A 13,690-nucleotide genomic window follows, 5' to 3' on the forward strand; every position below is an offset into this window, starting at 1 on the left:
TTAAAATATGCTGAGTTATGCCCATATCTTTTCCCACCTGTGCAAATTTTTCAGAAGCCTAGGGTTGGTAGTAAGCTGTTGCTTTAATAACTCCTTTAAATGAGCATTATTAGCAGTTTCCATTACTTCTTGTAAATTTACACAATTTTATCTTGTCCATCTTTAAAAAATAGATATCTAATAACCAAATGTATTTGAATTGATACAGTATAAGTAACTTGTAGAACTTGAGGATAAGTGGTAAAAGAAAAAAAGTAACTTGGCTCTTGAATACATGTCTTGGGTTTCTAGAGCCTTCAAAATACAGCCCTGTTGTTACTGTGTCACATGATTGTTTTGAGGGCTGCTTCTGCTTACCTAGGAAACTACTCATGCCTTACTCAGCAAATGAGCACCACCATTACATAAACATCAGGTATCCAAAAGTGTTAGCAGGCTTGAGGTATGAATGATTCATTCATATGGGTAATTAAGCAAGTTGAATTATGGAAAGCACCTCACAATTCACACAATTCAGCTTTGAGTTCAATGCCAAATATGATGATTCATTAAGTTGCCTTTGTATTTTGTAACCTAATTTGTTAATAAGTTACAGGAAGCCAATTAAGCCAGCTGCTGATCTATATAGTACTACCTTCCTCATTGTGATTCTATAGTCTTCCAATCAAAATGTGCTATCAGAATCTGTATAGAGAGTTTGTAAATTCCACTATTTAACAAGGTTCGTAAGAATTTAGGTGGATGTTTTATTTGATACCTACCAAAGAAACCTAACTAATTGTATAATACTTAACCCATTTAGAATTCAGTTGTGGCAGCATAACCAATCTGGAGAGACCAGGGAAGATGTTACTAATGCTTGTACTTTATTCAGAAGTGAGTGCCTCATTGGCTTGGTGCAGTGATTACACACCTGTAATCTCAGCACTTTGGGAGGCTGAGGTGGGTGGAGTACTTGATCTCAGGAGTTCCATACCAGCCTGGGCAACATGGTGAGATCTCATCTCTACAAAAAAATACAAAAATTAGCTGGGCACAGTGGCGCACCTGTAGTCCCAGTTACTCAGGAGGCTGAGGCACAAGAATCTCTTGAATTGAGGAGGCCAAGGTTGCAGTGAGCCAAGATCGTGCCACTGCACTCCAGCCTGGGCAACAGGAGTGAAACCCTATCTTAAAAAAAAAAAAAAAAAAAAAAAAAAAAAAAAAAAAGGTCTTTTTTTTTCATCTAATCAAATTTATTGTGGCAGAAATCAGTACGAAGTTCATAGGACAGGAGGAAACCAATATAAACATCTCAGCATTGTAGGAAATTTAACCCATGGAAAGCAGGGCTGAATTAAAGACCACTTTGAAGGCCAGGAAAAACAGATAATTTAGATATAGTCAAAGTATGAAATCATTGATAGATCCAGAACAAGGGAATGATGTATGTGTTTACATATTACATCTACTTTATTAACAATTTTCCCTCTGTTAAACTAATATCGACTAATAGTAGTCCAGGTAAGTCAAGTTCAAATTAAATGGTAATTGAAAAAGTCTTCTTTTTTAAAAAATTTTTAATGGTAGAGGCAGCAGCTACCCAGAGTCTACTTATTCTTACTTCACATTGAATTCTAGCAAGTTTGGTTATCTGATTTCTGCTTCTTAACAAATCACAAGTATCAAAAGGGTCTTGCTGAAGGGGTGAACTATAAAATGTGACAGCTGACAGCAAGGCAGGGGAACAAAAATAAATTTAAGGTGAACATTAAAAGCATAGCAGCTTGAGACAATTTATAGGATTCTGCATACAACTGTCTCTGAGGACATCACTGTGATCAAATTATACAAGTGATGTTTAGTGATGAATTGGAATCAAGATAAGTACTATGTGTTATTTAAAAAGGCAGGATATGTGTTACATTTGGTGGTAACAATTTTCCCTTAGCTATTTAGTTAAAAGCTTAGTGCTTAACATGTTGGAAAATTTATGCATAAAATATTTGACTTATTCCTTGATGATTGGAGGCTTTATCACGGGAAGTTTTCCCATTCAACTGAAACATTTTTCAAGCTTAATGACTATAATTTACTACATAATTTATTTTGTTAAAGTTTGAGGAAAACTAAATAAAGCAGTAGCAATTTAAGTCATAATAAATGTTTTTAGATGACTTCTTCCACTTTAGGGGGAATTAAAAATCATGTTTAAAAACCACATGTGCAGCAGTTCTGTGAATGCCTCAACACCTACTTGGCCATATAGTCCCTTTGCACCACAGAGGTTGGAGTATAGAATATGCCCAAAGCTGTTTTGTTTTGTTTTAATTATGCTGCATCATCTGAGGTTGTGTTAACATACTTTGTCCTAATAGTCTTTTACTGGAAACTTGCTATATTTGATCATGTTCAGCAAGTAAACTAATTTTATCTACTTTCATATATTTTGAGACAAAGTCTGGCCCTGTCACCCAGGCTGGAGTGCGGGGGCATGATCATAGCTCACCGCAGCCTCAGCCTCTTGTGCTCAAGCGATCATCCCATCTCAGCCTCCCAAGTAGCTGAGACTACAGTCATGCTTCATCATGCCCGGCTAATTTTTTACTTTTCTAAGAGACAGAGTCTCACTGTGTTACCCAGGCTGGTCTCGAAGTCCTGGACTCAAGTGATCCTCCCTGCCTCAGCACTCCCAAAGTGCTGAGATTGCAGGGGTGAGCAACCATGCCTGGTGTTTTATCTTTTGCAGAAATCCAATTTAGTAAAGTCTTGTTGTAGCAAGCATCATTTTAATATAAAAAGTGTACAGTTCATATTATTAGCAATTGTATTGTGTAATTTTATATTAGTTATGGTCTTGAAGGACATTGAAAATCTGCTTCAGAAAGACTATGTTTTTCAACCAGAGATGACATCACTCTAACTTTCCTTTGGTTTAAATGCTTGATTCTTTGCTTACAAAACTTCTGTTTTGAACAATTATGGTGAGAAAGTATATTTGTGATACTGTTTTCTTAGAACACTGTTGTCAGATAGATCAGCCATAATGTTAACACATTTCTGATCTCTATTATAAGGCTGTAATTTTCCAAAATAATATAGAAAAGGAGAAAAGGTAGTACATTTCATAATTACTGAGATAACCCTGTACTAGTGAGAAAATATTAAATTTTCAGATTTCCTGTAATTTTCCATCACTATCCGTCATACATTTCTCTGCATGATCACACTAAAGATATAAATTAATCACATCCATTCAACAAATTAAGAAACTCAAAACTTACAAGTACAATCTTCAACTCTGTAGAATGCTACCAAGAAGTAAAATAAGATGAAGGTAGAAAGATTCTCTTTGAGGGCCAGGTGCGGTGGCTCACACCTGTAATTAATTCCAGCACTTTGGGAGGCCAAGGTGGGCAGATTGCCTAAGGTCAGGAGTTCAAGACCAGCCTGGCCAACATCGTGAAAACTCATCTCTACAAAAATAGAAAAATTAGCTGGGCGTGATGGCGGATGCCTGTAATCCCAGCTACTCAGGAGGCTGAGGTGGAAGAATCGCTTGAATCCAGGAGGCAGAGGTTGCAGTGTGCCAAGGTCGTGCCATTGCATTCCAGCCTGGGCCACAGAGCAAGACTCCATCTCAAAAAAAAAAAAAAGAAAAAAGAAAGATTCACTTTGAAATGCTGCATGCAACTATATAGCAACACATTGGAAAATCTAGAGAAAATGGGTAATTTTCTGGAAAAATATAAATGACCAAAACTAATCCAAGAAGAAATTTAAAATGTTAATAGACCAATTACAAAGAAGAGAATGTAAAGTGATTTTTTTAAATCCATAATTTAAAAAGTACTAGGGTTGCAAGAAGGATAATTCCAATGTTATTTAAAGTATCCCAAATTTTTTTAAAAAAGAAAAACCAATTCATTTCACATAGGCAGTGCAGCATTAATATGAAAACCTGATAAACATAAGACAAAACTATAGGCCAGGTGCAGTCGCTTACACCTGTAATCGCAGCACTTTGGGAAGCCAAAGTGGGTGGATCACTTAAGGTCAGGAGTTCAAGACCAGCCTGGACAATATGACAAAACCCTGTCTCTACTAAAAATACAAAAATTAGCCCGGCATGGTGGTGCGTGCCTGTAATCCCAGCTCGAACCCAGGAGGCGGAGGTTGCAGTGAGCCGAGATCACGCCACTGCACTCCAGCCTGGGTGACAGAGCAAGTCTCCATCTCAAAACAAAAAAAACAAACAAAAACACCAAAACTATAGACCAATCTGACATACATATGAATGAATATTCTAAATAAAAATCCAGCACTGTTATCAATAATTGCAACAACAAAAAAGAGTAATACAGTATGCAAAGAGCATTGTATTTCAGGAATTCACAGGTATTTCAATATCAGTTAAGTATATTAACACAATTACATAAATGACATCAAAGAAGAGAAAAATGTGATTATATCAACAGATGCTGAGAGGGCTATTGTTAAGATTAAACATCCACTCCTAATGAAGATTCTTGAGTAAAATAGAAATTGAAGGAAAGGGTCTAAACATAACCGTTATTTATGAAACGCCTACAAAACAAGTATTTTAAATCATAAAACAACGTTTCAATTAAAACAAGCAACCAGTAGGAATAGCTGCTGTCATTATTTGTTATCAAAGATTATCTTGGAGGATCCATGAATGTAACAAGATTTTTAAATGAAATAATCAGTATAAATACATAGAAAACTTTTTGTGGATATGATTATATGCCTAGGAAATCATAGAGATTAGGAAAAACAGAACTTTCAAATATTTTAAAGAGGAATATTGGTAAGGTATTTGGAAATAAGATGATAATACAAAATATATTAGCAATAAGCACCTTGAAATGCTAATGGTAAAAATATTCACAATAACAAAAATAATAAAGGTAAAATAAATTTACTAAGAAAGGTAGAAGATCTATAAGAAAAAAACTATAAAAATGTTACCAAAAGCTATTGAATAAGAAACACATGAGGCTAGGCACAGTGGCTCATACCTGTAATCTCAGCATTTTGGGAGGCTGAGGCAGGAGGACTGCTTGAGCCCAGGAGTTCAAGACCAGCTTGGGCAAATTGTGAAACGCTATCTCTAAACAAAACAAAACAAAACAAAAAACTAGTTGGGCTTGGCGCATGCTCAACCTTGGGAGGCTGAGGTGGGAGGTTGGGGCTTCAGTGAGCTGAGATCCCACCACTGCACTCCAGCCTGGGTGACAAAGTGAGACCCTGTCTCAAAAAAACAAACAAAACTCTTGTAAAAACATAAATCTCCTAAAATTATATATAAATTCAATTAAATTCACATTAGAATCACGAAAGCATTTTAAAATTGGATTAAATTATGTTAAAGTTCATGTAGAAGAATAGTCAGAAAATTGTTCGAAAAAAAGACTATTGAGAGGAACTTTTCTCACCAGATATCAGCACCTACTATAGAACTATTGGAATTGATCAATTAAGAAAAACAATTGTATTAAGAATAAGCAACAGTGGTAAAAAATTGAGAATCTACATGTAGGTGAAAAATTAATATATGAAAATAATTCAAAGAAAACAAAATTGGACCCTCAATTTACACTGAAGTTTTTGAAATGACACATAAAATGATTTTTAAAATGATTTAAATACGTACATAAATGGAGAGAGGAAGGGTGGGAGAGAAGCGGGAGAGAAAGAAAATAGAAGACTAAAGACAGGAACACCTATGTGGAAAAAGATAACACTTAATGACAAAATATGTTTTATGTGAATATCAGTTATACATAATAAATATTGGGGACATTGCCTTGTGGGTTACAATAAAGCATTAAGAAACAGAGTAAGTGAACAAAGAAAGGAAAGAAAACTACCAAATTCCATGTATGATACCCCATTTTAAAATTACATAAATTAAACATGTGTACACATAAGAAAATTTTAAACATTAAAATTTTGTTAACAAAATGGATTTGATAACACGAAGGCCATTGATGAACTTACCCACAGCAGTTTTGTTTAAATGGGGACTAAGGATGGAGCAAAATTTTTATTAGAGCACTTTGAATAATGAATTAGCAAACTACAATAAACTGAAATCTTACCTACCAAATAATCTCAGTAAACAAATCTAAAAGAAATGAGTAAAACAATTGTGAGCAAAAAAGGATAGAGTCACTACATATAATGTAAATGAGACAAGGGTGGCCTCTGTGTATTGGTGCCTAGGTTATTTCTTCACAGCAAGCTGAGACCCATTAGCTCAAAAGCCAGCTGGCACCAAACTCAAATTTTTAAACATCCAATTGTGTTAAACATAGCCCAGACATGCAGATTTGTAGGCATTTAGAGCCTGCCTGATTTACATGCCCTGGGAAACTGTGTCCAAAATCTTCTTGCCACAGATAAACCCTAGGCTGTAAAGACCCCAAGCTGCTTCTGCTCTTTGGAACTCTGTGAACTATAGACTCCATGCCATGCTGCTGAGTGATATCACTGAGACATGAAAGCCTCCTCTCTGATCCTTTCCTCCCGCAGGAGTTCCTTTGCCCTCCTCCCCTTCTGAGTGGTGGCCCCTTTGCCTCAATCCACTGGTCCATCTCTTGCTGTGAAGGCCTTCCCCAGGATACAAACCTGACAAGAGATCATCCAGATAAAGCCCATGTGTGCTTCTGTCACATCTTTTTCTAGATTTTTCTAATTTTTTTCTAAACTTTTCTAATTTTTTCTTAATTTTTATAAAATTGTGGATACCTACTAATGTAGTCTCAAAATAAATAAAGCCAAAATTAGAATTGGAAAGAGCAATAAAAAAATCCACAAACACAGTGAGAGATTTTAACAATTCATTTTTAGTAATTGAATAAATAAACACTGCACACACTTCCCGAGGCTCCACCCCGTAATCCCAGTGTGCAGGTGGGCATTATTCAGAATCAGTGGGGAAAGGGCGGCTTCAACCAGGACCTGCAGTCCAGTTTATCTAACAGCCTTCAGGCTGTTTTAGTCTTGAAGGTGGGGTTTTACCGGGGTCCCTTGGCTGCCTCCTGTCTCTATCACTTTCACATTAGGTGCTTTGTGGTGAAAATGGTTTCAAGGGTGATGCCATTGTACATATTGAGACACAGAAGCAGCTGAAAGATCTATTTAAAAATGAAATGGATGCTTCTAAATGATAGCAAAGTCTTTGTTGGATTAAGTCTTGTAAACAATGAGAAGCAGAACTCAGAGTTAAAAAGTTCACCAATGTTTACAGGAAGATTTTTGGAGAAGACATGGATGTTAGGTGCCTTAAAGATCTCTTTGGCAAGTTGGGATCTGTCTTAAGTGTGAAAGTAGTGGTTAATGAAAGTGGAAAACCCAAAGGTTTTGGATTTGTCAGCTTTGAAAGGCATAAAGATGTGCAGATGAGATGAACAGAAAGAAGCTCAATGGAAAACAAATTGATGTTGGTCAAGCTCAGGAAGAAGTAGAATGGCAGATGGAACTTGTGTGCAAATTTGAAAAGATCAAGCAGTATAGGATCACCAGATAAAGTGTTAACATTTATGCAAAAAATCTTGATGGGACTGATGAATGTCTCTGGAAAGAACTTTCTCCACTTGGTACAATCACTAATGCAAAGGTTATGAAGGATGGTTGTCACAACAAAGGGTTTGATTTGTGTATGTTTCTCCTCTCCAGAGGAAGCAACTAAAGCACTTTCAGAAATGAATGGTAGAACTGTGGGCACTGAGCCATTGTATATAGTATTAACTCCATGGGAAGAAGAGCAATGAAGAGCACCAGGCTCAGCTCATTAACCAGTACAGTATGTGCAAAGAATGGCAAGTGTAAAAACTATGCTCAACCTGGGAATCAGCCCCTATCAGCTAGCACCTTCTTCAATTTACTTCATGGCAGTTATCCCACAGACTGAGAGCCATGCTGCAAAGTATTCTCCTAGCCAAACTGCTCAGCTAAGATCAAATCCTCCCTAAACTGCTCAGGGTGCCAGACATCATCCATTGAAAAATATGCCCAAGCCACTCCTAGCTCACTACATTTAGTAGTAAGAGACCAGCTTCTTCACAGCTTCCACGAGTCATGTCAACACAGCTGTTGTAACACATCAACACAGACAACAGGAGCACATCCTGCAGTTGCCACTACTGCTACTACAGATACTCCTGCTGTTTGCACCATTTCACAGTATAAATATGCTATGGAAGTTCACAATCCTCAATGGCATTTTCATGCACAGCCCCAAGTTACCATGCAGCAGCCTGCTGTCCATGTAGAAGGTCAAGAACCTTTGACTTCCATGATGGCATCTGCTCTTCCTCAAAAGCAAAAATAAACGAGTGAATGGCTCTTTCCTCTTCTTTAAGCCATGCCCTAGTCGTGCTGGTAAAATCATTGGCATGTTGTTGGAGATTGGTAATTTAGAACTTCTTCATATGCTTGAATCTCCAGAGCCTCTCTGTACTGAGGTTGACAAAGGTATAGCTGTACTACAAGACCACCAAGCTAAAGAGGGTGCCCAGAAAGCAGTTAATGGTGCCACTGGTGTTCCAATTATTTAAAACTGATCAGGGACCACAGAAAGAAACTTGCACATCACTGAAGAAAAAATCTCAATATCGAAAACCTTAAATACTATGGAAAAAATTTGTAAAGTATAAAATAAATTTAAAAAGGAAACTTTGAACTTCACATACCAAGCAAATGTCAGATCTAACAAATGCAATGATAGTCCTAGATTACTTATTGATTTGAAAACAAAAAATCCTCCCAAAATAATAAAATACAAAAACACTATAATGCTTTTCAGACTCTGTGATAAATAATCTTCAGCAAAGTATAAAAATTTAAAGCATTCCTTTAATTTTGTAATTCGTTAGTGTGGAATAGCTCAGAATGTCACTTCTGTTTTAAGTAACAGAATTGATAACTGTGCAAGGAAAGGTAATTTGGATTATAAAATTTTGCTTTAATAAAAATTCCTTAAACAGTGAAAAAAAAATAGGCAAAGATACAAAAAGTTTATAAGAAACAACAATCTTGTATTTATTTGTTATTTTTATTTTTTTGAGATGGAGTCTCGCTCTGTCACCCAGGCTGGAGTGCAGTGGTGTGATCTTAGCTCACTGCAACCTTTGCCTCCCAGGTTCAAGTGATTCTCCTGACTCAGCCTCCCGAGTAGCCGGGACTACAGGCACCTGCCACCACGCATGGCTAGTTTTTTGTATTTTTAGTAGAGACAGGGTTTCACCATGTTAGCCAGGATGGTCTCCCTCTCCTGACCTCATGATCCACCCGCCTTGGCCTCCCAAAGTGCTGGGATGGTGTGAGCCACTGTGCCCAGCCTTATTTGTTTATAAATACTATAAACACTAATATCATACACATGGTTAACTGGTTGTAATTTTTAAATTATATTAATAAATTTTTATAAAAACTTTTTATAAATAAAAAACTTAAAATTTCAAATAAATAACAACATCTGCCACACTATCTTAAAAGGGCGACTATTTCAGTATAATAAACGTACATCACAGACACTTAGAGAAAGTTCAATAAATAAAGAATAAAAAGAATAGGTACAACAATTTTCCTCTTAATCAAAAACACAATTCCTCATTTTGAAAATTATTTCTTATCTCTCTTTTATTAAAATAAACTTTCTACTTTGAAATCTAATCCTCTTGTGAATGTAAAATACTATCTTGTAAATATATATATATATATATATATATATAAAATTATTATTATTTTTTGAGACAGAGTCTTGCTCTGTCTCCCAGGCTGGAGTGCAGTGGTGCGATCTCAGCTCACTGCAACCTCTGCCTCCTGAGTTCAAGCGATTCTCCTGGCTTAGCCTTCTGAGTAGCTGGGATTACACGTGCGCGCCACCACACCTGACAAATTTTTGTATTTTTAGTAGAGACGGGGTTTCACCATGTTGGTCAGGTTGGTCTCGAACTCCTGACCTCGTGATCTGCCCACGTCGGCCTCCCAAAGTGCTGGGATTACAGGCATAAGCCACAACACCCTGCCTATATTTTTATTTTCTTATAAGTGACAATGAGATGCCCTCATGATTTAAATAGTAGTCAAAACACTGGCACAGTTTAAATTTTTAGAATTTGAGTACTAGAATTACAATATTTGAAAATGGAGTCTGTACTTTGTTGTAAAACTATAAGGAGAAAATGTCACTAAAACAGTAGCTATTTTATCTTTTCCCAAAGTTATTCTCCCAGAGTGTATTTTCTAAGAGTTATTTACCAGAGGGTTTTAGAACTTTTGGCAGTTTCGGTGATATATTCTGTAAAAGCCCTTAGTCTTAATAGGAATAACACATAGTTTTGATTGCCTTAAATTTTAATTGCTTCACTTGGCAAATTTCTGTGTAAATTTCATCTTCTGTGGTATTTTAATACCTTGCTTGTGCAGAAGAGGAAAAAGAGGAATGAAACTAATATTCAGTCCTTGCATTGAGCTTTTGCCAAAGAATTCTGAACAATTTCTAAGATGCCATTCAATAAGGCCATTTTAGAAGCGTTTATATGACTCTTATAACTTTAAAATAAAGAGTCTTGAAGTTAATTAAAACTCACTTTGCTTGTGATGGGTTCTACATTAACATGGCAGATTTAATCAGTCAGAATTAAAAGGTAATTCTATATTACTAAGGAGAAGAAACTGCCACATGACAGCAGTCTCCAAATCTTTCATTTTTGGAGGCTGCCTTTTATGCCTAGATTTTAAAATACTAATTGAAAAAAAAATAGTTTACTTCCATTTGTGGTTTAATTTTATTTCTATAAATAAAAATATAGATAGTGTTTCATCTAAAAACTGCTAAACCAGACTTTCATTTTAAGGGCATGGCAGAAGTAAGGAAAGACTAACTTGGTTCTATTACTTAACATATTATTTACTCAGGTAGTCACCAAAACCAGAATTTAAAATCTATTTAGTTAACCCATTTAAAGTTGATGTGTTTTATTCCTTTTTTTTCTTTTTAACTGAATTACTGGACATCATGGGAGTTCTACTCCTCCTATTTGGAAACTTAGGCTATCTTACCAAGTTCAATATTCAAAGTTTTTCTTTCTGCCATTAAGTTTGTTTAATTTTATATTAAGCTCAGTTTGTATTATGATATCAAATTCAGCCTGAGGGATTACTTTAAACTTTCCTAGGGTATTTACAGATTTAATTTGTTCTTACAGTATGTAAATGCCAAGAGAGCATTCCATTTAATATTATTTTTATTAAATTAACTTTGGAGTAAAAAGTCCAAGAAAAGCCCTGTACTGAAATCACATGTTTACTAAATCCTGGATTCTCTGTACAGTCCCCACATATTTCTACTTTAAAATTCTTCTGTCATGTGAAATAATTCATTAAAAGAAGCAGGCAGATGATGACAGGTAAACTTTTTAATGATGTTCTAATGTTGACAACTGCAGTTTTATTTTGCTTGGATCATAATGGCGTGTAAGCATTTTAGGCCCCAGAATGCCCGTAAGTAGAGCTCCATTTGGAGCTGTGATCAAGATGGCTAAAAATGCTACTGTCATCACATCTTTTGCATATGGTTCCAAGTGGGGTGCGGAGACTCTTGCTGTTTCTAGAGCCAGAGGACCTAACACAGCCTGCATTTAGGGGTAAAAATGGGGCATAAAGAAAAATATTAAACTGAGTTAATATATAATTTAAATGGCTCTGTTAAAATAAACAAAATCTAGTACTAGACTATTAGAAAAAAAAGTACTCAGTAATTTTCATAAGTTACTCATCAGTTCCATGTTCTTCCTAGCAAATATATGTGGAGGACAAATCAGCAAGCAAACATTTTTGGGCTGATTTTGCACTCTTGTCCTCTCAGTGTTCCTCTATTCAAATATCTCTTTTGAGTGTTCATGTTGCCCTCATAACACCAGGAGTTGTAACGAAACCAGTTTTGCTTAGTTGCCTTTACCATGTACAAGTGGTTCTTGACTACAAGACAACATAAAATACTAAGGTTTCTTATGGTTCTCTAGGATTTGTTGCCCTTCTTCTCATTGTTCTCCCTATTCAGGGGGCACTGTGTTATAGCAGAACTGACAGCAGGCTTGGAATCTAGCAAACTGGGTTTGAATTCTATTTTTGCTGCAACCAGGCTAGTGATCTTGTACAAATGACTCACACTCTCTAACCTTCTACTTACTTACGTGTAAAATGAAGAACAAAATACTTATCTTACTGGACGGTTGTGAAAATTAAATATGAGAATGCAAAGAACACCTGGCACACAGTAGGTATTCAGATAGTAGTTTCTTTCTCCCCCACTCCTCATCCCCTGCCAGGTCAGAGAATGAGTTCCTTTGAAGTTTTTGTTTTAGAATGACTCTACTGGGTCACAAGTTTTTTCCCTAGTCACCTTCTACCACATTATTTTTAATAACATAAAGCAAATTTCTTGCTAACCCTCTTTCTTTGTGTTTAATAATCTAGGCATGAAATTGCCTTAAAATTTTGGGGAATTAAATACCAAGATACAACATATTTTCTATGGAGTTGCAAAGTAACAACATAATGGAAGAAACATTACCTCTGATATGGAACATTATGGCAAAAGAACCCCTCAATTTAAGATCAATTTCTATATCCTAAATCAATAATTTAAAATGGCATCATTATTATATCATAACTTTTAATGTACTGAACATGAGCCAGTGTGCTGGAGGATGCTAGGGAGAAAAAGATAATCATGCAGAAAACCAACTTGAAAGAATCTTACAGTTTAGAAGAGGATTTGAATATAAAAGAACTTCCAACAGAAAAAACAAAAACCAAACCCATTGACTTTTAAGAGATGATGATAATGGTGAAACTAGAAATAATATTTATATAGTTATATGGCATTCATCATATGGCAGGTATCATTCTTAAAGCTTTCCATTTATCAATTCATTTAATTCTTATGACAACCTTATTATGTGAGGACTTTTATTACATGATAAATGATTTCCTCCTAGTGACTGAGATTTAATATTATTTCTCTAAAAGAATCCAACTGCCAAGCTGATCTTACATTTGTTAACTAAATTATTTATTTACTCTCCTAATAGCTTCTATTTTTCCACTCTAATTTTTATCAGTAACTCGAAACTGAGGAACAAGAGAAAGAGCTGAACCTTAGCCAATTTTATTTTAGTAGCAGAGAACGGCGGAAGAGGATAAAGGTGAAAATAATTTAAAATTGAAATTTAGAGGGCAGCCAAGATGGCGGAATAGGAACAGCTCCGGTCCACAGCTCCCAGAGTGAGCCATGCAGAAGATGGGTGATTTCTGCATTTCCATCTGAGGTAATGGGTTCATCTCACTAGGGAGTGCCAGACAGTGGGCGCAGGACAGTGAATGCAGCGCACCGTGCGTGAGCCGAAGAAGGGCGAGGCATTACCTCACTCGGGAAGCACAAGGGGTCAGGGAGTTCCCTTTCCTAGTCAAAGAAAGGGGTGACAGACGGCACCTGGAAAATTGGGTCACTCCTACCCTAATACTGCACTTTTCCCACGGGCTTAAAAAACGGCACACCAGGAGATTATATCCCGCACCTGGCTCAGAGGGTCCTATGCCCACGGAGTCTCGCTGATGGCTAGCACAGCAGTCTGAGATCAAACTGCAAGGTGGCAGCGAGGCTGGGAGAGGGGCG

At 36.3% G+C, this 13,690-nt stretch overlaps 1 protein-coding gene across 9 annotated transcripts in view; it reads right to left on the bottom strand.

The window, feature by feature from the left end:
- Window positions 1-13,690, bottom strand: part of SLC9B1 (solute carrier family 9 member B1) — a 151,947-nt gene that overhangs the window by 17,374 nt on the left and 120,883 nt on the right. For 2 of the 9 annotated variants that reach the window (XM_063663937.1, XM_054485547.1), the window contains one exon: window positions 11,410-11,645. The exons of 3 other annotated variants lie outside the window; for them this stretch is intronic. In XM_063663937.1, coding sequence (XP_063520007.1) covers window positions 11,430-11,645 — 216 coding nt within the window. In that variant the 3' untranslated portion in view covers window positions 11,410-11,429. Of the gene's footprint in view, window positions 1-11,010; window positions 11,646-13,690 lie in introns of those variants that run through there. 4 more of the 9 variants (XM_063663934.1, XM_054485548.2, XM_054485546.2 and 1 more) reach the window with 3 other exon arrangements.

This window comes from Pongo pygmaeus, chromosome 3 (assembly GCF_028885625.2).
Source record: "Pongo pygmaeus isolate AG05252 chromosome 3, NHGRI_mPonPyg2-v2.0_pri, whole genome shotgun sequence".
NCBI classification, from domain to species: domain Eukaryota; kingdom Metazoa; phylum Chordata; class Mammalia; order Primates; family Hominidae; genus Pongo; species Pongo pygmaeus.